Below are 25,760 nucleotides of genomic sequence, written 5' to 3'. Positions count from 1 at the left end.
ATTAAGAAATGAACCAGAGCCATTCAGAAAGGATGCATTGTTCACAAACGAACTTAAGATGATCTATCCCTGAGCCAAACAGTTCCTTTCACATCCTCAGAAGAAAGAAAAATTGAGACACCCTCTCACCCTGTAGCCCAGGCCAGTCTGGAACTCACAGCAATTCCCCTGTCTCAGCTTCCCAAGTGCTAGGATTATAGACAGGCAGGTGTCACCAAACTCAGAGCAATCAGTTTTAAGTAGCTCTCTGCTTGTAGGTCTCCAACACCATTGAACTACCCAATAGTTACAATATTTATGGACTTCAAACTACAAGTATAAGCTTCCTGCAAAGAGCTGGAGAGCACTGGCTGTTTTTCCAAAGGTCCTGAGTTCAATTCCCGGTAACCCTCCCCTCTGTATCTGCTTTTCACCTCCCTATTTTAAGAGTTTTACTTCTTAAATGTATAGCTTTAAAGAATAAGTATTGAATTCCCCTTTCTTAATTCCTTAATGTTTGGCATTAGCAACCCATTTCTAGCGAATAAGATGAAGAAAGGTCTGTGGCCTTGAACCTCAGCCCCCATTATTTCTCATTCCCTACTAGTTGATCAGTATCTACCCTGAAGACAAGTCCTAACGACCAGAACTACTGAAATCTCCTCCACTTATACTCAGAATCAGTCTTGCCCTAAGCTGACACAGGTTAAGGGCCTCGGCTAGACCATAACAGCAACCAGGAAGGGAGAAGAGAGAGGAAGTAAAAACTAGGAACCAATCACGCCCAACACCACCACGTGCTCTTTCAAAGGTTGGTTGAAATTTCTCAGCATTTGAAAATGAGAAAATATGACAAAAGCCCTAAGCAAGCCAAGGAAGCTCAATCTTAACCACCACCACGCGCCCCTGTCCCATCCTGTGCAACCAGAGAGCCAGAAAGATCTCATCCCATTCTCTGAGCTCATCACAGGCCCCTGCTGTGTGCTGGAATTCAGAGTTCGGGAGGGAGGAATCGAGCCTGGGCCCTTCCGGATTCAGCTGGCTGTGCAATCAGACAGCAAATAAATAGATCCAGTCAGCGAGGAGAGAGCCAATGAGAGAGGAGAGGCAAGGCGGGAGACCTGGAAAGGAGACCCAGAGCCACAGTGCTTCTCCGTACAACCCACAGCAAGGGTCTGTCAGAGTCTGAGGTTCAAATCCCACCTCTTCTCTGTTCCTTCTGTGACTCCGAGACTGTATGGAACCCATGTAAACCTCAGCGTTTTCCTAAGAGTGCTCAGAGGACACGGGGAAAAGGCACGAGATATACTCTGATTGATTAGTAAAAAAGTCCATACTTCTGAGAGAATGAGGATAAGAAGAGAAAGGACATCTCAAGGCACATGCCATACTGTGGAACAATTTATTGGTTCTTTGATGAATTAGAGTTGATTAGACTTGACAGGGGAAATAGATCAGGCTGTTCTGTGTTCCAAGTTTCCTCTAAAAAGTAACTGCTACTGCGTTTTCCTTTATTCTTATCAGACGTATTTAATAGACCTATCATGTGACACAAGCTTCGGACACCATCACTCCCTGATAATAAGGAGCTCAGCCAATTATCAATCAGTTTGCTGGTGGCTAAGGGCTTGGGGAGTCTTTCTCTAGAGCTTCCTTTAAGGCAGAAAATGATGGTGCATTGTTACCCTACAGGTTTGGTGGTGGTGGTGGTGGTGGTGGTGGTGTGGGGGAGGGCGGGGGGTACGTGCCACTATGTCAGGCTCTTATGCTGATGCTGGGGATCTGAACTCAGGCCGCCATGCTCACACGACAAGCACTTTACCCACTGAGCCAACTCTCTCCAGCTTTGTAGGCCTTTATTTTGTCCTGCTTTAGTTTTGCTTTCGCAGTACATTTGCAAGTGAAAATATCTGACATTGGCAGATTTTCAAGAATTTACAAAAACTGCCTCCCCCCACACACACACCCGGTAAAAATACCAACACGTGAAGGTCAGCGAGAGCGAGTCTCCTGGCAGGTCAAGGCCTGAGTGAACACACACTAGGGGTTCTGTTTGCTGCTCCAGCGGCTCTGGGCCATCAGGTGTCAGCCACGGCAGCTCCTCCACGGGACGTCAGTGCTTAACAGTGATGGTTTTTATTTCGGTGAAGAAGTCATATGAGTCCTTGGCTCCTTCTCTTCCTATCCCAGAGCTCTTCATCCCACCAAAAGGCAGGTTCAGCTCCCGGATGAGCCAGCAGTTGGTCCAGACCAGACCTGCCTGGAGCTTTTTAGCCACCCGGTGGACGCGCCCCACATTGTTGGACCACACTGTGGCTGCCAGCCCATACTTTACGCCGTTAGCTCTTCTGATCACTTCCTCTTCGCTATCAAAAGGGACGACGCACGTCACTGGACCAAAGATCTCTTCCGTCATGCAGCAGGACTCATCCCTGATGTCCGTTATCACCGTGGGAAGCATGAAGTAGCCTGCCTGGTTCCTGACCGGAAGGCTCAACTGGTCCACGCCCTCACCACACAGAATCCGGGCCCCCTCAGCACGGGCTTTCATTACATAATTTCTGACCTGGGAAGATAAAAACTGTAATTACAAACCTCTTACCATTCTGGTGTTTTACACACATCAGCAGAAAAATCAGTATTTTCTGATGACTGAAAGCAATATAAGGTCAGTGCTAAAGGTTCTAGGGTTATCTTATCCCTCAGCCGAAGCCTAAAGGTACTTCTCACCAGAGCTTGTATATTTAGCCCTCGTGCAAAAGGTGGGGAGACTATTTTATAGCTAAATACCAGGCACTAGCAAGAGTGATTGCATGTATGGTCACTTAATTCTTTCAACACTCTATCAGCTATTAGCCCCAATTTGCTTGCCTTCAAAAGTATATAGGGATCATGCAGCCAATAAACAACAAGGCTTAATTTACACTCCAGCATAACCTACAGTTAGGTACAAAACAGTGTGTGTGTCTGTGTGTATGTATGTGTATGTATGTTTGTGTATGTCTGTGTGTGTGTGTGTGTGTGTGTGTGTGTGTTGCAGGGGATAGGAGTATGCTCACTCTAAGCAGTGGCAAATTGGCTTATAATGGGGTTACAATGTCATTACTAGACAGCACAACAACAAATAAGACAACCGGTGCCAGGAGGGAATTACATCTGTTGGAGGTATTGGCCAGAAAGTTCTCAAAATTCCCAAAATATGGCAGACTATTGCCTTTGTTTGTGGTTCCCCTTGGCTAGAGAATGTGACCCTGCTACTGAGGACATCGTACTCGAGTCCAGAAATAAAGCTGCCACTGACGTGGAAGCCTGCCCATCGCTACTGCCTAGCTTTCATAGTCATGGACGGTACCAGGCACACTCAGGAGAAGAACAGTAATTGTTACTACTATCCAGCTGTGAACCCGGAAAGCTGCAATGTCAGTGTGCCCAGAAAGTATGTTCACTGGTGCACTACTGTAATGGTACCATTATCAGGGTCAAGAGCCTGAGGTTGGACAGGCCACGAGCCCTAGGGGCAACCCTATCACTATTATTCTGTTAAAGAGACAAAACATAGTATTAAACTGACTCTTGATGGTTTTCTAGGTTAGCACACCTCTCAACCCTCATCAGAAAAGCTTTCTTTCTCCCAGAGGATGGTAATTAACACATAGATCCACAACTAGTTGGGATGCAGAGAATGAGGAACGGAAGCGTGCTCTGACATAACTGGGACATCCACATTGCCCCAGCTCCTCGGGGATCTTTGCAGGAGAAGGAACAGAAAGGCTGAGCGTCGGAGCCAAAGGATGGCACGTGGAAACAGTGTTTTCTGGACAAAACAAGGCAGGTGCACACATGAAGTCACAGCGACTGTGACAGTGTAAACAAGACCTGCACAAGGGCAAGACAGATGAAATTCCATCGTGGAGGAGAGAAGTGGACACCAAGTCCCACCCCTAGCAGAGTGATGACAGCTGCTGGAAGAAGGAGAGTTACCTTTCCTAAGGGTGTGGTCCCTGGCAGATTGGCCACACTCCCGTGACTGGCCATATACCCAAGCGTACATACACCCAAGCATGCACAGGCAACACACTGGGCTCGACACCATAAAAACCGAAGACACAAATTTGGGTGGGGAATGGAATGGGGATGGAACTTGGAGGAATTAGGAGAAAGGGTGGATATGATCAAAATACACTTCATGAGTTCCTCAAAGACTTGATAAAAATGTTTTAAAGAAAGTGGAAAGTGAATGACATGTAAGACTTAAATGCCCAGATGCCTTCAGTATCTGAGCTTCCAGGGGAAAAAAAGGACAAAAACAGAGATCTCTAACTTTCAGTCTTATTACTGATTATACTCTAAAAACAAATGTAGGTAATAGAGTATGGCTGATAATAATGTAAAATGGATTATGCCGTAAGTTAACCCAGTGACTCAGAGAAAAATGACATGAGCACTTTCTTGAACAGAGGGTGGGTAATTGAGTTTGTTTTTCGTTTGGAGTCCATGCTGATTCATCCCAGCAAGAGAGATGTCCAGAACCCACACATTCGGACCCAATTCTAAGTACTTGAAGCCAAGCACCAAAAAGAAAATTTCAAGTAAAATGGGTGCCTTGAGTTTGTGGCATGTAGTCTGGAGCCCAGAGCACAGCGTCACAGTGACTCCTCCAGTGAGTGCTGACAAGCTCTGTGTTCCTGGTGATTTTCTAAGGTCTCGGGACACAACAATGAATAAACTTGGCCACTTTCTGCTCAAGGGAGGATGGCCCGTAAGGGAAGAATGTGTCAGGCAGGGTTAATTACAGAGAGAGTGGAGAGATGGCTCAGTGGTTAAGAGCACTTGACGATCCTGACAAGGGCCTGGGTTTGGTTCCCAGAACACACGTGATGGCTCACAACCATTTCTAGTGTGCAGTGCCCTCTTCCGGCTTTCTCAGGCAACACACACGCACGTACCGCACAGACTCGTTCGCAGGCAAAACACTCACATATGCAAAACACACCTAAAAAGAAAACGAGAAAAACAAAGCACTGAAAAGTTAGGGGAAGTTCCAGGGAGTGTAGTTTTGTACAGGACACACCCGCACTGGAAAGCTCTCTTTCAGAAAGAACCGTTTGCTCTAAGTGTCTGAAGGATTCCCTTCCGCTCCTGGTCCATGAGAAACAATTCCCCACAGCTGATAATTTCTCTAAAGTATAATATTCCAAAGCCTGATGAGCACTCTGATCGTCTCTTTAAGATTTAATTGGTTCTATTTGCATGCATGTGCATGCGTGTGTGTGTGTGTGTGTGTGTGTGTGTGTGTGTGTGTGTTGCCCATGGATATCAGAATGGATGTTGGATCCCTTGGAACTGGAGTTACAAGCATTTGGAGCTTCCCAGTGTGAGTACCAGAATCCAAATTCGGACTAATAGCATGGAGCCACCTCTCCAGTCCCTGGGTATCCTCTCCTCCCCACCCCCAAGCACTTTTTTGAGACAGGGTCTCACTATGTAGCTCTGGCTGTCTTGTGCCTGGGACTCACTACGAAGACCAGGCTGGCTTTGAATTCACAGAGATCCACACGCCTCTGCCTCCTGAGTGCTGGAGCTAAAGGTGTGCACCACCACCTCGCCGCCTCTGGGTTTCTCTTTAATTACGAACTTTCTGGAAGGTACATGGCAGAGATTTACTTACTTTCTCCAAATGTGCCTTACTTATCAAAGCACCCATGCTGGCTGACGGGTCAGAAGGAGCGCCAACTTTCCACTTCCTGGAAGCTTCCACGAACCTCTTTAGGAACTCCCCATAGATGCTCCTCTGGACAAAGATCCTGCTGGTACACAGGCAGATCTCCCCCTGCCAAGAGGGAAGACAGGGACAAAGCTGGGGACACTCTTCTTCACAGGGAGACGACACTCATGTGTCCACTCACCTGCCATGCACCAGGCTCCGGTGCAGGCAACGGGGTCCACCTGTCAACAGGACTAGTCCCTACCACACGGAACACGAAATCTCACAGGAAGGCAGACAAAAGCACGAGTAAACATTCACTACATGCTACAACTCCGGGGAGCTGGCAGAACAATGGCGCTTTAGGCAGATGGCAAACAGGAATTTCAGGGTAGGAGTTCGAGGGCAACGCTTACAGAGCTGATATTTGAAGGGAGTCTGGGCTGAGACGAAGGAGTCGGATAAGCAGAAACCAGGAAGAGAGAGGTTTCTATGGTAAGAGTGGGTGACCCACTGTGGGGCTGAGGCCGGTGTGGGCGATGAAGGTCAGGAGGAGGCGTGGGCGGAGGCGGTGACCTCGTTCAGGGAAGGAAAGAAGATGAGTGGAGGAGGGGAGCCGCCACCACTCTCAAAGGCTCAGGGGGAGTTTGCTTTCCTCTGAGCATCGTGGGAAGGAAACAAAAGGTTTTAAGCCACCGAGTGATGTGACCAGATTTACATCCCGTGCGTACGCATGTGTGTGGCATGTATGTGTGTGAAATGTGAATGCATGTGTGTTCATATCTGTATGCACATGTGTAAGTGTGTGCGTGTGGATGATTGTGTGTTCATATGTATGTGCATGAGTGTAGGTGTGTGCATGTGTGTGCATGTGTGTATGTGGTCTGTATGTCATGTGAGTATGTGTGCAGTTACGTGTATGCATGTGTGTGGTGTATATGTGTGTGATATGTGAACGCATGTGTGTTCATAACTGTATGCATGTGTCTGTAGGTGTGTGCATGTGTGCAGTTGTGTATATGCATGTATGTATATATGTGTGTGTGATATGTGAATGCACGTGTTTTCTTCTGTATATGCATGTGTGTAGGTGTGTGCATGTGCATATGTGGTGTATGTGTGTGCAGTTGTGTGTATGCATGTGTGTGTATGTGTGAGCGCATGTGGATGTGTGCATGTTCATATCTACATGCGTGTGTGGTGTGTGTGCACACCTCACGTGACCACTCAGGAGCAGTTCACCTTGAGTGTTCTTTCTATCGTTGCTTGCTTTGGTTTTTGGTTTGGGGGAACAGGGTCTTCGCAGTGGCCTCGGGCTCTCTGAGGAGGCGGGGCTGACTGGCCCTGAGCCAGAGGATCTGCCATTTGCACGGCGAGGGCTTCCCGACTGAGCCACTTCCTCTGGCCGGGAGGTTTACAGGTATACACCATCGTTCTCAACGTTGTATAGAAAGCAACAATGAAATCAGAGTGAAGGGTGGAGAAAAATCTTTCAAAAGCTCAAGTAAGTGTGGGAAGCTCATACTGCACTAGTGGAAGTGGAGAGCAGCAATGAGATCCCACGGAATTCAAAATTCTCAGACGGACGTGACCCCAAGAGCGTAGGAGACCTACACAGAGACATTAGACAAGTAATGAGTTGGGAAACTGTGTAAAATATAGAACCAACAAGATCTGTTTATAGACCAGACCTAGGTACAGGGAGAGAGAGCAGGACCAGGCTGACCCGAGCTTCGGACCCTGCACCGCTTTGAGTGCAACGCTTTTTTCTCAAAAGGCAAATGGGAGGAAAGGGAATCATCATTTCTGGGAGAGAGATAGGGAAATCAAGAGTTCTGCTGTGGGCATGTTAAGTTCCGATGGCACCAGACATCTAAACAGACATGCTGAATACTCAGAGGACAGGTCCTGGTAGGTTTTGGAGAGAAAAATACTCCTAACTGCCATTAAAATCTAACATTAACTAGTTTATAAACCACATCCAAACATTTCAGAGCAAAATGTATGAAAGTGTATGAATGCATAAATATTAATAACATTTTTCATCACATTTATATTTGGTGCTCATAACAGTCCTAGGGAACAGAATGCTTCTAATTATCTTGGTATTTATACAAAGGTTTATTGTCCAAATTAGGCAGTTAATGTTCTGGAATTATGAATTCTTTCTCCAACAGGACACCGATCAGAACCATCTGCCTCTGTGACTCGGAAGGTGGGCGGGCGAGCCCCTGTTGGGGTCATTTGCATAAGTTCCCTATGCAGAAGAAGGGCACACTGGAGGGACTTGTTAAAAGTTTTAACAAGTTTCTCCTCACTTGGTGCCAGGAAAATGCAGATCACACCGAGATTCAAGAAAACAGGACTCCAAAAGAAAACACAAAAAAAAAACAAAAAACGCCTTCACTGAAGCCCTATGCCAGGCTCTGCACTGATTTTGGCACTTTCTCCCTAACAGCCCTGCACTGTGTTAGAATTCTCAGCACAGTTAGGAGCCTTGAATTAATACATACCCCAGGTCACTCTGAGACTAACCCTCCCTTGCCAATTATCTTCAATTAAGGGAGAAATATGCTCTGCCTGGAATTCATCAATTAGCTAAGCAAACAAAGCAAGCCATGGTAGTTTGCTTAAAACCCACCAATTTCCTCGGCTTGAATATATCCTTTTTCTCGTTGCCATCTAAAACTCCTGCTCCCAGAAAGGGTGGTCGGCCATCTGAGATCCTAGAATTACCTTGGTAGATGAGTAGCCTACAGTTTCCTTGCTTAGCACGGGGCTACCTTACACAAACGTGTCAGCTCAGCTTCCTTCATGTCAGAATCTCAGAGTCTGTCCCTCTCTTTGTCTTGAAGCCCTCAATAGTTAAATTGTTCACTTGATATCTGCTCGTTTTAGCAATTAAATCTGTTGTGTTATAACACTGAATTACCTATCAACACAGTAACACTGTATTTCTAGCCATCTTCATGTGGAATCATGGGAAAAGAAATAACCATCATTACAATCATCATGAAAATGTTAGCTGAAAGTCAAGTTTTACACTAAACATTCACAGAATTCCTTTGGAAGGTGGCAGTGATCCAGTTATTATAAAGGTAAAGAAATTCGGGCCTTGTTCCCATCTGCGGGAGGCCGCCATCCGGTTAACGTGGTCAAGCGTTCTCCCCTGGGGGGCTGTGACTTTGAAGAACCTGAAAAAAAATGATGGAGCCCACAGAAACATGTGTGCTATGACAATAATAGGAGTTGTGAAGATGTCCCGGAGTTCCCTGTCACTCCAAGCTCAGGAACTCACTTTGGAATGTCATGGGACTGAGAACCCGGTTTGTGAAGGCCTCGGGGATAGCTTTGGAAGATAAGAAAACCTACTGGCAATAGGACATGTTGCTGCAAAGAAAAGACAGGCCCCTGTGTGAATAAATAAATGGAGATGCCAAGAGTAGCAAAACCAGTCATTCTACCATGGCTGGTACCTGATAAAAGTTGTGCGACTTCCTTTGAGGAACTTGACGGAAAGATCCAATGACCTTTTCCAGCACCAGGCCACTGCCAGATGCTGGAAAAATAACTGGACCATTGCCACCTGACCCCACCCCTGGACTCTGCATTGTGATAAAAACAGACCCAGCCTCACGGGGCCTCGGTAGGCTAGACCCGTACCTGGTTAGCAAAGCTGGACCTAACGGTTGCCGGGACACACTCCTCCAGATCTGCGTCCTCGAAGATGATGGCGGGGTTCTTGCCTCCCAGCTCCAGGGAGAGCTTCTTGCAGTGGGGGGCACTCAGCTGGGTGATCCGCTCAGCTGTGGGCTGGCTCCCAGTGAAAGAGATCAAGGGCACCTCAGGGTGGGACACCAGGGCCTCACCAGCCCTGGGCCCTGTTCCAAACACGATGTTGATCACCCCTGGCGGGACACCTGCGAGGGCAGGAAAACCAGCAGTAGTGATCGCTGTCCGTCCTAGGCTTACTGAGGACACCTGAAGTGACATTGACACTCCTCTGGGAGCCCAAAAGCTGTCTGGGGTTGAGGGGAGGCTGGGCGACAGCACCTGGAGTCACCCCTGCTTACAGAAGCCACTTGCTGGGGTTTCTCTGGGTGCTTCGGCCTGGAAAGACGCCAGGGAGAGGGCATTCTAAGAAACTGAGTCTGTCACACTGACTGAGCTTTGGGTTAAACAGGTCAAAGATCAAGCAGGTCAAAGGTTGTGTGACACTGGTGGGGGGGCCTTGCTCCAACTTGATACCCAGAAGTTGCAAAGCAGGTGACATCGTCAAGGAGGCGGGTGTGTGAGTCTGCAGAAATGTGAAGAGGTTAACTGCCTTGCCTGAGAGGAACAGGAGGAGGCTTCCCAGCCGGGGGGGGAACTCTTGACTCAAGATCCTGTGCCCTTTGGTGGGTACGGCATCACTGCAACCCGAAATCATGAGACCAATATCAAAAACATACACAAGTCAGGGCCTCAGCCTTTTCTACTGCCAGACCCTTTACACCTAAATCTACACATATACATTTACCTGTTTTCAGGAGTAAACGTTTGAGGATGAGTGTGTGTGCATGTGTGTGTGTGTGTCTGAGTGAGTGTGTGTGTGTGTGTGTGTGTGTGTGTGTGTGTGTGTGCAAAATTGTGTCTGAGCATGTGCCTGCATGTGTCTGAGGAAGTGTGCCTGGGTGTCTCTGAGTGTGTACATGCGTGTCTGAGTGTGCTCATGTGAATGCATGTGGATGCACATGTGTGTAAAGAAATCAACCTCAGGGTCATTCCTCAGAAGCCATCCTTCCAGAGCCACAGCCCCTCGTTCACCTGGAGCTCCCGGATCGGGCTAGACAGGATGAGCATCCGAGATCCACTTCCCTGGCACCGGCTCGCACACCAGGCCTCCTAACCTGGGTCAGCGTGCATCCAGAGCCTCACGCTGTGCGCCCAGGGCTTACCTGGATGAAATATCCCCCACCCATGAATTTACTCTCTGACGCCTGCCCCCCACTGGCTGGCTGAGGGAAGAAATACTGCCTGTGTGTTGTTCTCCGCTGTGCCCCCGTGCCACCTGTCACAGCTGACATCTGCCTCTGCTCAGTGAGCGTCAGCCATTGTTACTAGTAACCTGTGTTTGTCCTGTTATAAACGGGCCTGTTCCCTATGGCCCCAGTCACCAAAGCCACTTGAGGTCTGAAATATTTGTCTTTACACTTAGAAAAAAAAAACCTACCCTCACATCATTTCTTATTATGGTAGATGGTAATACATCACAGCCTTTCCTACTTCGTTATTAATTTCTCATCATACCTAATTTATAAATTAAGCTTTACCACCGGTATACACGTACATTTCAAAGGTACATAGAGAGACGGAAGCCGTCCTATTTCACGAGTCCACTCAAAGTCTGGAAACACAAACCTCACTTACAAGGGAAGACTACAGACCAGTTTTGACCCCACCACCCTTTGAGGCTCTTAGTATTTATTATTAGCTCGCTTTTCTGGTGAGAAAATTTGGCCAAGGCAGAGTTATATGATAATTGGGATCACCAAATCTGGTCAGAGCACAAATGTTAGCAGATGACGGTGAACCAACCAGTCAGATGATGGTGAACCAACCAGTCAGATGACGGTGAACCAACCAGTCAGATGACGGTGAACCAACCAGTGCTCGGCGTTCAATGTCCGACAGAAACAAGTCTGTGACGTGGAGAAGCTTTACATGGCTGTGTTTGTACCTAGGTCATTCCTAGGCCTTGCCTGAGATGGCTGAGTCCAGCCCCTGTCTCCTCAGGTGACTACAGCAGGTGCAGAAATCCTGCATGAGACACTTTTGGAAGAGCCTGGCGCTCCAGCCTCCTCCCCTTGTCCCAGATAAGGCATCCCTCTTCGATTCAAATCAAATGTGGTCTTAAAGTATAAATGACACTTTCACATTAATGATCAAATATTATCCAGAGCCACAGCACATTACTGGTTGCGTCGAGGGAATAGTGAAGGACCCCCCCCACCCGCCCACACTCCCCACGGCAGATCCTTGAAGGAGACAGGCGGGAAGTCAACGCCGTGACATGTCTGTCAGAGACTCACATCTAAGCACTCTGCCTCTAGTTTAGGTTAACCTTGGTTTGTAGGCATAGAGGAGTGCCGTGTGCTGTGTGGAAGAACTCAGTCTTCAGAGCAAAGAGTCTAGAGTGACAGCTGCTCGTAGGACAGAAGCAACGTCAAGGCTTTAGAGGGAGAGTAAGGGCTTGAGGGAGTCTGTTGATATTAATAAATCCTGAATGGCAAAAACGACCTGAGTTGTGTGTGATGTTTACTGTGATCTTTTAACAGAAGCTGAGAGAAAACACAGGAACACGGTGTATCTCTCACCACGGGACAATGAGCTCATTCCTCAGGCTGACTGAGTTCCACACACATTATCCCTCTGGCTGTTTGCTTGAGGTCTGAGGTCAGTGCGGTAAGAGGCAACAGCTTGTCATGATTTCCTAGCACCATCTGCCATTTGAGCCAGGCAGAAACAAAATGTATGCCCAGGTATCTGCCCTCTGAGCTCGTAAGAGATTCTGATCAGAAGAGAAGAAGAACAGTGCAGTTGACAAACAGATATTGCAAAATGGAAAGGAGATAAGCGGCCAGGAGATAAGTCAGAAACACACGAACACACAGAATGAAGCCTTTGCTAAGGCTGGATGACGGGCAAAAAGACTTCAGTTTAAAGGAGCAGTTTGAAAACTGACGGGTGGGGCCATAGGTCTAGTCAGTGGAGACTCCAGAAACAAGATTTAGGACCTCAAGAGGACAGGGAACATTTTAAATTCCTGGAGAGGTACTTGCTGCACGCCTCTTCATGACCCTGTTGCGCAATCTGCTCCCTGGCGAAGTTTCTACAATTGCTCAAGACAGCACAGGTAAACCCACGCAGGATTTATTGCCACCGTACGCTCACTCTTCCGCCCTTTAAGACTCCTCTTTCGGTGAAGCAAAGTAGAATTTCACATGTACGTTTCACACATCATTCTAATCCCAACATGAAAGCAAGGCCCGAGGGGGCAGGAGTGCAGCCTGAGCAGCCGGGTTGTGTGGGGGAGAAGAGCAGAGCAGGCAATGCCAGCCCAGCGAGGAGAAGGGGAGGGCTGCCTTGGCATAGTAGCTCATTAGCTTCCACAAATGAAGGCAATACTAGGCCAGTCACAGGAAAAAGAAAAACCTAACGAGAGAGAGAAAGAGAGAGAGAGAGAATTAGAAAGAAAAATTTAACTGAAGAAAATACAGGGACACGGGTTGGGCCTGATAAGGCCTGCTGCATCTACCTGAGCCTGGCTCAAGTCTGGAGACCTGTCTTTGGCTTCCCATTTGGGAGGCACGGCTTCCGGGCAAAAGGGATTCAGCATATCCACCTTAAAATGAACCCTGCCTGGTAACTGTTACGTGGAGTTTTGTCGCTGGCCCCCCTCTCCTTATACCACTTAACCCTGCCCCTTGACCCAAACCTATAAAAAGAACCCTTAACTTACTAAACCGAGTTCCTGCTTCGACAGATCTCCCGGCTCGGTGTTTTCTTCCCTGGGGCATCCTCCTCTCAGCTCTACCTGCCGGGTACCTACCCGGCAGACTAGGGCCCTGTGTAAGGAACCTGTTTGACAGAAGAACGCTGACGGGCCAACTGGCCTGCGGGTGAGTGTACCCCCGTTAACTATGGGGCAGTCCTCTGCATCTCACAAATCCAACCCAGGTCTGGAATCCCTACAGATTTTGCATAAAAGTAGGGGTTTCACTCTGCTTGATGCTCAAGCCCTTCAAGCGTGGAAGTATAAAGTATAAAGGTTGCTCCATGGCTGCTGGACGAGGGTGCCCTGCTTGACTGGGACACCTGGGACCGAGTAGAAACCCTGGTCAACAGAGCACAGGTCTGGAATGGGGATATCCCCCCTTTGGGAGTCATTCCCCTGGTCGCAGCCCTTAAGGGCTGCTTCCCTCCGAGACTGCCCAAAGAACACAAGGATAAGGGTAGGAGTCAGGAAAGTGGACTGGAGGAGGAGCTGCCTCCTCCCCCTCTCCCTCCCAAAAAGGAGAAAGGCACCGGGGCCAAAACCAGCATTAAGCCAGATGATGGGCTCCCTCCCCGGAGACAGAATATATATCCTTCTTAGATCCATTTGAGAATGCCCGCTGGCCAGCCCCTACCCCTCCGGCCGTGCCGCTGAAACAGGGCTCACTTACTAACCCCTTCGCTGGCCCCTCTATGCCCCCTCCATATTTGGAGAGACTCGTGAAATTTTTCCCGGTCACTGCTGCTCCTGGGGCAGCCGGTGCCCAGCTGCATAAGGCAGTGGCAGACGATGGGCCCAACTCGCCTTGGGCTGAGACCATCATTGAGGGGCTGGCGCGTCATGCACTGCACGACTAGATGGACCTTACCAAGGCTGTCCTTTCAGGGCCGGCCTTTCTTAAATGGTTGGCCTTCTACAAGGAGGAATGCAGGGTCCAGGGGAACGCAACCAACAAGCTAACCCCAGGTGCCTATAACTTACGGAATGCTCTGGGGCACAGCTGACCAATACTCCACAGGCCTCCCACCGGCTGCTCTCCCAGCCCCTTAGCAGGAGCAGGTTAGAGCAGCAGGCTTGGCGGCCTGGAGAAAGCTAGATGAGGGGCCTCTAATTTGGCTCAGTTGGAAGCCTTGTACCAGTCCTCTTGGGGAAGCCAGTTTGTGAGGGTTGGAGAGGAATGTTTCTCATCCGTCAGTTCTGTTGTGAGGTCAGGAAGGATAAACAGGAAGGAGAGCGTATACACCAGCTATTTGGACAAGTTCTTTAGCAGGAAGGAAGATTCTGAAGTGCTAGAAACTGAGCCAGTTGAGGAAGGGAAGCGTGGGGAGAGAGGACGGGAGGCAGGCCTTCTGAGCGGCAGTGTGAGTTCCTCCTGAGCAAGCAGCTAGAGTCCATAGGCACCCCGCAGTTCCACAGTCCAGTGGGGCCCCCACTCAAGTCCATCCAGGCCATGTTAACATCTTCTGCTATGAAATATTCCCCTCAAATTCCTCACAAGACATACAGCAGCATTCTGAAATATCTGAACTAAACATTCAGCAGACATTTTACTTTCAGTGGATACGTTCTCCAATGCATGTTGGACCTCTGCTCATGCTGGAGAGAAGTCCAAACATATTATTAGTCATATGCTGCAGTGCTTTGCCACCTTGGGTCTACCTGACAGTATTAAGACAGACAACAGTCCATGCTTTATGAGCAAACCATTTCGGGAATTCCTATAGACATGGAAAATTTCTCATACTACTGGTATTCCTTATAATCCAAATGGCCAAGCCTTGGCAGAAAGATTTAACCAAACTTTAATGATATAATTACAAAAACAAAAGGGGGAATCATTTCCTCTTGATCAATTGAAAAGGGCACTATTTACTTTAAATATTTTACATTTTTCAAAAGATAACAAGTATCAGTCACCATTTCAAAAACATTGGTCCACGTTCACTCCATATAGCTCTATAAGAGTAGATGGAGAGATCCATGGACAGGAGCCTGGAGAGGACCCGACCCTCTCCTCACAGCAGGAAGAGGATTTGGATGTATATTCCCCGAAGAAGAGAAGAGGTCCGTACGGGTGCCAGCCAGAGATATAAAATATTTGCTACACTAAAGGGTGTGTCGAGGACCCCTCCAGGGAGTTATCTAACCCTGAGAAGTATTCTTTTATTTCCCCAGAAACCAATGAAAATGTGGAAGACGATCCTTTTCCTGGTGACGCTTGAGATCAGTGAAGGGAGATTTGGAGATCCTGCCAAGGCCCGAGAGATTATAGAAGGAGGGGGGCCTAGCTCAGTCTCCCTGCCTTGGCGTGGCAGGACAGAGGGTCCGTTGGAACTATGAGGCCCCCATTGGCTATACAGATGGTGGGGGTGTTCAAGACTTAATTACGATCCACTGGCTTTATTTGAATATTTACTTTAGATATTTTAAATATTTTAAATCACTCCCCCGTTCAATTTTCCCAACCTTTCCACTGGACTGCTTTCGAGTACTACCTCATCCTGATAATAGCAGCATTGATGTTGGGGGTGTCCACCCCTCCCTCTGTCACTGCAACTCCGCCCTGGAGAAATCCCTTCTTTGTCCCCCCCCCCCCATGGTGTTCCTTTTTCAGGGAGGAATGGCCTTTCCATAAAAGACCTCCAAGATCAGTTAGACTCCCCGGCAGAGGTAGTTCTTCAAAACAGAAGAGGTTTGGACCTACTAACTGCCTAAAAAAGCAGCTTCTGCTTGTTTTTGCAGTAAAAATGCTGCTTCTATGCCAACAAATCAGGTATTGTCAGAGATAAAATCAAAATTCTTCAGGAAGACTTAGAGAGATGATGCCAAGAACATCAAGAAAACCCCCTGTGGACTGGCTTTCATAGCCTCCTACCCTATATTCTTCCTCTACTCAGACCCTTACTCCTCCTCATTTTCCTACTTACCCTTGGGCCATGCATTCTTAACAAGTTTGTACAGTTTATCCAGCAGAGGTTAGAGGCAATTAAGCTGCATCAAGTAGAAATACGTTATCATTGGTTAGCTACTCAGGAATCCAACTCCACCTAGGGCCAGGCATCTTCCTAGAAAAGACCCTCCTCTGTCCTCCATTTGACCAATGATGGGTAAGACCCCAGACTGCTGGGGCAATCTAAGGCAGGTCTTGGAGGAGCTCCTGACAAGCTGGCTACATGGTACTCAATGACGGGTAAGATCTCCATGTGGGGGACAACCTAAGACAGGGGCCATGTCCCCTGTCAAATAAAAGAAAAAAGGGGGGAAATGCATATTCAACATGATCCAGGCAGAGAGTGAACTGCTCTGTCTGGATCTGAGAGGTCCCTCAAAGGCCCACCATTGAAGGCATGGTCCTCGGGATGGAACATTAAAGAGCAAGGATTTAGAAGGAAGAAGTTACGTCTCCAAAAGAGTGACCCGGAAGAACATATGGCGACCCTGGCTGGAATTTCTTCTCCTTTGTCCTTGCTGTCATGATGTGCTCACCTCCCAGCATGAGTCACTACCTCCCCACAGACCTAGATGTGACGGAGTCTGCTGGCAGGGAACTAGAAAGTCCAAAAATGAGAATACCAAACTCCCCTACTGTCAGGCCAATCCATCTCAGGTGTTTGCTGTGATGACGAGAGGTGGCTAGCATAGCCCCCCTCCTGCCCCACTGTAGGAACCTGCAGTCACTAAGCCGGCAAGAAGAGGCTTGTGCTCATGGGCACACCAAAGACTCAGTTTTGCAAAGAATGGAATTAGAACGTGGTCCATCTGTAAGGAAGGACAGGAACATTCTGGAAATGGGAGAGGTGGGCACAGTCTCCACCTTCTAGAGACCTGAGGCATCCATACAGGTCAGTTTGAAGGCTGCGATTAGAAGGCCTCACTCCTAGGCCTTGTTATGAGGTCCTCCTAGGACCTCACTCCTGCTTGTAAGGAGCAGACCCATTCTGTAAACTAGCCCAGCTTTAACCCATCATTAAAGTCCCAAGGAATTAGCAAAACATCCCTGGAAGCTAATGTGCATCCTTTTGCTTCTGAGGCATCCTGAAGGTGGGAGTGGGGAGAGAGGGGGAAACAGACTTCTACCGGCTGCTCCTACTCTGGAGGCAAGAGATTGCAGAAGTGCCTCCTCTGCGCCAAAAGGCAGCAAGCACATCATGTGTTGACACAGGCAGAGGCTGAGGAGCCTTTCCCTCACACCCAGTCATCATGGCTGTTCTAGCTATAGCGGGTCATAAGCTGAGGACCCCAATGGAAATGTTCCTTGCTGGGATTTCAATGCCAGGGCAGGGTCAGGTTTCTCAATGCAGTTATATCCCAAAGGGAACCAGGAAGTCTGCCTAAGTGTGGACATTAAACCGTTAGCTCAAAGAGAATGAGGAGCAAATGGGTGGATGTTGATCAGAGGCGGCGTCCATCACCTTCTGCATGGTTCCAAGTACGGAGAAACTGGGATGCGTCTATTTAAATTCCTTGAAAAAGGCTGACTATCAGGCATTGTTCATACACACAAACTCTAGGAATACCCAGCTTCCAAGGCCGACTAGTAGTTCAAACCTAAATTTAAAGCGACTGCTGACGATGCTATCTCAAACTAGTTGGTGCCTGGTGTGGTCAGGCCCCTCTGAGACTGCAATGTTTCCTGCAGTGCTCCCCTGCCCCATGAGGTTCAGCAGAAGAGAACGCGCTGTGGGTGAAGGCACGGCTGGCTAGAAGCGCTCAGGCCTACTAAATGGAAAGACATCACTGGAACCGGGTTCACCCTGGGTGAAGGTTGCTTCTAGCGGTTTTGCCCCAGCTCCAGGCCCCTCCTCGCTGTTCCCACCCTCTGTTACCTGCTTTATCCAAGAGTTTACAGAACAACCAGGCAGTCACAGAGGTCAGCTCGCTGGGCTTGGCTATCACGGTATTCCCGGCAGCGATGGCCGGAGCTATCTTCCAGGTCAGCAGGTAGAGCGGCAAGTTCCAAGGGCTGATCAAACCAGCTGAGGAAGGAGAAGAGAACAGAAGCGTGGCTGGGATGACACTGCCTCAGAGGCAAGGCCGGCTGAGAGGCGTCCTCCCAGAATTCCGTGCTGCACACAGAACACCCAAGCTTCACTTGAGCCAAGTGAAGCTCAAACTTCAGCAATACAAGCCGCAGGGCTGAAGGGCGTCAACGATTTGTCAGTGGGTCCTGAAGAGGGTGCATACTGAAGTCTGAAGACCTTCATAAAGAAAGCCTCCTCCCAGGGCGGTCAGTGTTAAGCTGCTCAGTTGCGCTTCCCTGCCTGTGTCCAGCCTGCTGTCACTGAGAAAGCTCAGGCTTTGCTGAATTACATGTGAAACAGGCACAGAATGACTCCGGCTGCTCCAGTAGGGACTGGCCAGCGGACAAGCTGTGGTCTCCAACACATGCTGTGAAATCCCCTCTGGCAACGCAGAAGGTCTTAAAATCAAGCCCAGCTCGCTGGAAAACACTGCCTTCCAGCGGGCACGTCCATTCTTTTGACTTTGTTGCCCTCCACCAAGCTCACACAACGGCCCAAAGAATCTCCTGATACTACAAATGCATAAGTTTGTCTATTAGGTTGGGCACAACTGATTGCATCTCTATGAAACATTCTTAAACTGTCCAGTTTCATCCACAGCCTACACAAATACAAAGTCTCCCTTTGAATTAAGAATCAAATTCACTTTTTTCATATTTTGCCCTGTGGAAGTAAGTATATCTCACAGTACTAAATTTCCCATAGGGGGGAAAAATATGTTCTTTAAGAGTAACAGAATGTGTTCACAACAAAATATATTCATATGTTTCTTAGCAGGAGTTTAAAACTTCCTACAGTGCCTTGGGAAATGATTTCTAGAGGGTTCAGGGAATCAAGACAGTGCAATGTTTCATTGGCTTCCTTTTTGTAGTCCTAATATTGGTAAATAGTAAAAATAAGGTGTTTCTTCTCAGGGGAAACAGTGACACCTACTGGTCATACCTAGTCATTTCAGACACTTCAAGGACAAGTGGCAAAGGAAAAAACTGTCAGTTAACGCTGATCTACCAGAGAACTGGCATTACTTGACTGAGCACATACTTATTTTGTTTTTAAAGGCAGGGTTTCCTGAGATCCAGGCTGACCCCAAACTCACTGTGTAGCCAGGGATAACCTTGTATTTCTGATCTACCTGCCGCGCCTGCTCAAGGACTGGAATGAGCCAGCCCACTCAGATGAACCACACACTTGCTCATTTACTCAAAGTTCTATTATTGAATCATACAAAGATGAAAGGGAACTGCTGTCCCGGCCTTTCAGAGCACTCGAGTGTGCTGGAGAAGCGGCCCCGAAGCCTAAACAGCGGCACTGTGTGGATCTGATGCTTTCGTATTTCATTGATAAGCGACAGGGCCCTGCCGACATCCCCTCCCCCGGTGACCTTCCAGGATGAAGTTTCTGGAATGGGCAAAGAAGGTGACACGATGAGAATGGAGGAGAAATACTCTCTAAAGCTGACGACTTTTCAGCGGAGGTAGGAAAACCAACCCCTCGCCTTCCCTTGGCCTGCCCCTAGCCAGCGGCTGCCTACAGTTTTCTGAACGTTCTGATCCCGCTTTTCCTTGGCCACCACCTACCAATTCCCACCGGGGTGCGAACGGTGTAATGCATGCAGCTCACGTGCTCCATCTGCGTGCACTCCGCCACGTGGTGCAGAATGGAGGACGCGAAGAACCGGAAGTTCTGAGCGGACCGGGGGATGTCCATGGTCCTCGCCAGCGTGAGGGTTTTGCCTGTGGGAAATGAACAGCAGAAAAGGCTGCCCGTCTGTTTCACGTGGGGTCAAGGTTGACCGCTGCTGCACTTCTGTTGCCACGCTCATTTCCAGCCCACCTGGGCCCTGGTGTGTTAGCAACTTTGAAATGATGGGATTTAAAATAGTGAGTGTTAAGATAGCTGGATGTGCACATGGGATCCTTAAACATCACACAGACACAGGGAGAGCCTTCCAAAGGCTCCTGAGAACCTCAGCCCAGGATGCTTTCCTGTGGGGGGGGCAGGGAGGGGATTCAGAGCATCACTTATATAGCCCTGGCTGCCTGGAATTCACAGTCCTCCTGCCTCTGCCTCCCACCTGCTGCATTCACAGGCACGCACCACCACACTGTCCTTGAAGAACCGTGCTCTTTCCAGAGGCCTGTCAGCTGCTTCCTAACTTTCGGGTGGTCAATGGCAGGTGAATTTTAACACGTTGTGACTCTTCCTAAATGACACCGTGAGGTTTATAGATGTCTACTCTCCCTGTGCTCTTTGGGGGGTTGGGAGGAACATAGGAGGAAAATGGTGACTACATCAGAAAACTAGTCGCTCTTCAAATGGCCTTTACTCGGGAATCCTCTGTCTCCCCATATGCGTACTTTGCTGCAGATGCTTGCAGCTCCTTCCACCAGGTAGGCAGAATGTACCCCCTCCCCCATCACTTAGCTTTATGTTCAGCCACTGACTTGTTGCAATGGGGCAGAGCACATCAGCCACAAGGCTTGGCCTTCTGCACCCTTCATGCCTTTGCCACCATCTCTTCTGTTTGTCCTGAGAAACAACTGTGCAAGCTGGCTTGACGCCTCTGACAGAATGATGTGACTGACTTGCCCTGAGTGTAAGCCATTTTAGTAAAAGGCAGCAGACAAACTAGAGTGGGGGCACTAGGAGCTGATATCTATGTAGTGTCGATATACAAAGGGTGCTGCAGCTCTCATGAAGACACACCTGGGCCCAAACCCAGTCCCCGGTGGTAAAAGAGCTTGGAAGGCAGGCAAGTTCTGTCAGAGACACCCCACCCCTCACCTTGGTCTTTAGATTCTGCCTGGGCTAACTCCTCCAGGGACTGCTCCAGTATATCAGCCAGCCGGTTCAGGACCAGAGAACGCTCCTGGGGGCTCCGGGATGACCAGGCAGGGAAGGCCTCTCTGGCAGCCTCCACGGCAGCTTCGATCTTTGAGGAGTAAACCAGAGATGGTCACTTTAGCACTATCATTCCTGAAAGGCTGGCAGCATTCAGAATCCAGGGCCCCCACTGTCCTCAGGCAAATCTGACCATCTGAGTCATTGCCATCAGGGGCTCAAAGTGATTAGCAGCTAGCCACGTGAAAACCTGTGCCCAAGCCTTCCCTCCTTCCTCCCAATTCCCTTAGGATTTAGTGTCAGAGCTAGCAGCAGGCCAACTTACAAGCCACTGTGCTGAAAAACTGGAATAAACTCTCTTGGGAACTTGTGGCAGCCCAAGACAGGCCAAGAAAGATCCCGGTTCCTGTGAAGGAGCCAGCCCGAGGGGAGCCAGGGGTGGGATGGCAGATCTCAGGGTTCTCAGAACAACTGTTCACTTGGCTCCTGACTGTCATCAGGCAGAATGACTAGTCAGCCATTTCAAAGGGTGGCCTGTGGACCTAGAGAAAATGCCTGTACATCACAGAGCTAAGAAGTGATTCTGACCTGCCCCCTATAAAGAAACTTCAACACTCAACAGCAAAGGCACCAGTTTAATTAGGAAATGGACAAAAGGCATGAGCAAATATTTCACAAAAGATGTATAGCCAAGGTAAATAAGGCCATGAAAGATGTCCAGTCTTTGTAGCCATAGGGAAATGTGCATGAAGTCAGTTTCAACGCTTAAAAGATTCTGGGCTGCAGATGTAGCTCAGTGCTATGGCTTTTTCCTAGGGTGCCTAATGTCCTTGGTTTTGGCCACAAGAACCACGGAAAAGGGGGTGGGGACAAAACAGTGGCCATACCAAATGCTGGGAGGGGTGCCAAGGAGATCTCTTATCCACTACTGGTGGAAATGGGAAAGGCAGGCACACTGACAGAGCATGAGAGTGTCTAGCCTCTTAGTTAGGCAGCCTCCTCACCCCCCACCCCCACCCCGACCCCAAGTCAGTAATATTCTCCCAGACATTTATCCCAGAGAAATGAACACTTATTTTCATGTCAGAAAAAAAAAAGTGTTCGTAGCAAGAGTGTTTGTATCAGTGATAGTTATAGTAGCCTCAAAGTACAAGGGACCAGCTCTCCTTTGCTGGGTGAATGGTAGCCCCCTGTGGCACACCCGAGCTAGCTGCACACTTCGGTGCATTAAAGGGAGCACGCTGCTGCCCACCCCTGAGGGATCTGCAGAGCTGAGGCACAGAAGCGTAGTGCTCCACCTTCACCAACACAGCTTTTCATTTTACAGACAAAGCAACTCTGGCCCAGAGGCCTAAGCCAGTGGGGCTTAACAGGGATCTAGGAGCAACCGAAGGCTGCATCCCAAAGAGACTGATTGAGTAGTATTCCATTGTGTAGATGTACCACAATTACTGAGGGGCATCTGGGTTATTTCCAGCTTCTGGCTATTACAAATAAAGGAAACAAGGAAATCATGAAATTTGCAAGTAAATGGTGGGAACTGGAAAAGATCATTCTGATTGAGGTATCCCAGAAAGACACAGGGTATGTACTCACTCATAAGTGGATATTATACATATAGGATAAACCTACTAAAATCTGTACACCTAAAGAAACTAATCAAGGAGGACTCTGGCTAAAATGCTCAATCCCCATTCAGAAAGGCAAAGAGGATGACATCAGAAGAAGGAGAAAACAGGGAACAGGACAGGAGCCTGACACAGAAGGCCTCTGAAAGGCTCTACCCTGCAGGGTATCAAAGCAGATGCTGAGGCTTATGGCCAACCTTTGGGTAGAGTGCAGGGATTCTTATGGAAGGAGGGGGAGATTGTAAGACCTGGAGAGGACAGGAGCTCCACAAGGAGAGCAACAGAACCAAAAAAAATTTGAAAACAGGGGTCTTTTCAGAGACTCATACTCCAACCAAGGACCATGCATGACCTACCTAGAATTACAGGTAGTTGTTCAACCTTCAAATTCAGAGTTAAAGGCACAGATGGGAGCTGGGGTGGGGAGGTGCACACGCGCCATCTCTACCATGGTATCTAAAATGCATCCGTCAAGTAATTTGGAAGAAGTGGCTTTAATTTTAAAAGTTGAGAATTCTGAATCATTTCCCAAAGAAGGCGACTGTTTTGGCTCTACCATAGGAAAGGAACTTGTCTAGGTGCGTCGGCTCTCCAAAGCTCTCAATTCAGAGCTGACAGTTTTTGAAGTGGAATGCTCTCTGTGACTGGTTGTGAGTGAGGAACCCCATCAGTCTCCGCTGACTAATTTGCATGTCTGAAGGAATGCAACCAACAGCACAGAGCAATAAGCCCTTCTAACTCTGTAGGAAGCTGAGGCACGTGAAGGTCCCGCAGCTCAACAGAGGTCACGGCTACTAAGTGGCAGAGAGTCAGACCCAGTCTCAGGGGTCCTAAGACCATTAATGGATGTGCTGTAGCACCTCGGTTCTCAACCTTCATGATGCTGCGACCCTTTAACGCAGTTCCTCTTGTTGTGGTGACCTCCAGCCATATAGTTATTTTTTGTTGCTACTTCATAACTGTAATTTTGCTACTGTTAGGAATCATAATGTGAATACCTGACAGGCAGGCTGAGAAGGCGATCCACAGGTTGAGAATCACTGCAAAAGCCTAAGGCCCCTGTGGAGTTCCCAAGATATATACATGAAAACAGACGTCCTCTTGCGGCCAAAATGTGATGCACACAGAACACAGGAGGGCTTCTTTGTCCTAGTCTACTTTTCAGATTAGCCCACAGGCTGCAATATGCCAGTTTGCGCTCTCTCTCTCAAACACACACACACACACACACACACACACACACACACACAGGAACACCCACAATTTGACATGTATCTTACAAAGTCAGCAAACACGCAGCTTCTGTGGAACACAGAGTATTTGTCAACTGGATTGCTGAGAAAATAAAAACATACCTATAGAAACAAGTGCAAATATCTGTTTTACTCTACTTCCTGACGAAGTGTGAGCTATTGTCACAATCCACCTGCATCTCATTACTTTGGAAACACCATGAGACTGGGAAGAATGAAAAAGAGAAAAAAGCTAGCTTTCTCATGCAGCTTGGGTCACTGGAAGCAAACAAAATTGCTGGTTACAATTTAACTAACAAGTTATCCAACATTTTGAAACTTTAGCACAGAAGTCTAAAGTTGTTTTTATTCTCTAGAAGATGTATTTAAAGTTTAACAATGAAGAATAAAAAGCAGAATTTTTGAAGAAAACCAACTTTTCGTGTAAGGTATATTTCTATAGGAAGATTGGAATTATAACTGACTGCTTTGTGCCTTAAAAAGAATAAACAATAAGCAGCATGCAGTTGATAACCACACACACATCAGCCACACTTAGCACAGCAAATATATTTTATTCTCAGTGCAATAGTTCATAACTAATCAAATATATTTCAGGTATTTTACAAAATTCTCCAAGTGAACTTAATTCATCATAACTAAGAAAAAAAAGAGGAGAGAAAGAGAGAGCAACATGAACCATTAATATTTTTAAATTGTTAAGAATAACGAAAGGACATGGGAATTTAATATTTAGCTTCATTACTGAAATGGCTGGTTCGGTTTCCCTGGGTATTTTTGGAGATATGAAGAATTATTAGATGATGGTCTCAAATTAACTGCTGAGCTTTTTGTTGCTGTTGTTCTCAGCTGAAGTCTTTAAGACTTATTTTTATACACCCACAGAGTTAGTGGACACTCTAGAGAAAAGGATGAATTTAATGTTGTGATAGCTCTTTTGATTAATACCTTGTAATAGACACCTATTACAGTGTGTCTGAGAATTACAAAACTTAAAACCAGCTGTGCCCACAGCTGTTAAGTTAGCACATAACAGCTTTCTTCTGAACATAGTGAGCTGAGAGCTGTTCCGGCTCCTACCTGTGCAGTCAGATGAAAAATTACCTTAGAAAATTCTGCATTTTCCTCCACCACCACCCCTTTACCTTTAGAAAATAGTTGCTCACAATTTGTCAACACCTTGAAAACATTTTAGTTTCCTAACTGGGTACTCACCTCCTCTTTTCCACTGTTTGGTACTTTGCAATACACTTCCCCTGTTGATGGATCGTAGGAATCTATATATGAATTACAGGGCAAAAATTTCCCACCTATGAAGTTTTCCAGCATCAAAAGTCCCTTTTTCCCAGCCATGTTGGGGGGGGGGGCTGCTCTCCAGCCGGTGCAGTGGCTCACGGCAGCTGCCCTCAGGACTTTGTTCAGACACCGCCTCTTCCACAGTCCCACTGTCCTCATTTGCATATTGGGAGCCAGGAGGCATCCTGATGCCCTCCAGAACATTCCAGATTCCAAACTCCGTACAGTTCTGGAAGGCAACTGTTGGTCCATTCTGAGAAGTGAATAATGTGCTAAACTAACACCAAATCACACACTTGGTCTCCTCAGACCATCCTTGCGAACCAACGGTGCACACGCAGGTGATCACAGCGAGTGCTCATAGCTTCAACACAAGTGCAAAGCATTCTGCAGAATAAGAATTACCATGACTTCCTCCTTTCTAGAGAAGAAATTGAGCCTCTAAAAGGTTAGACAATGTGTTCCAGGTCACACATGAGCCAGGGATGAAGTTTTTTTGTC

General features: G+C 47.9%; 1 protein-coding gene across 1 annotated transcript; it reads right to left on the bottom strand.

The window, feature by feature from the left end:
* Positions 1-1,818: 1,818 nt before the first annotated feature.
* Positions 1,819-25,391, bottom strand: Aldh8a1 (aldehyde dehydrogenase 8 family member A1). Its single transcript, XM_021640304.2, has 7 exons — positions 25,179-25,391; positions 21,026-21,173; positions 19,819-19,974; positions 18,047-18,196; positions 9,347-9,603; positions 5,648-5,809; positions 1,819-2,545 (listed from the first exon to the last, which is right to left on the bottom strand). Exons 1-7 carry the CDS (start codon positions 25,314-25,316, stop codon positions 2,093-2,095), a joined length of 1,464 nt encoding a protein of 487 aa, XP_021495979.1. The 5' UTR covers positions 25,317-25,391; the 3' UTR covers positions 1,819-2,092.
* Between the last annotated feature and the right edge of the window lie 369 nt (positions 25,392-25,760).

This window comes from Meriones unguiculatus, chromosome 20 (assembly GCF_030254825.1).
Source record: "Meriones unguiculatus strain TT.TT164.6M chromosome 20, Bangor_MerUng_6.1, whole genome shotgun sequence".
NCBI classification, from domain to species: domain Eukaryota; kingdom Metazoa; phylum Chordata; class Mammalia; order Rodentia; family Muridae; genus Meriones; species Meriones unguiculatus.
This window is presented reverse-complemented; position numbering and strand designations above follow the sequence as displayed.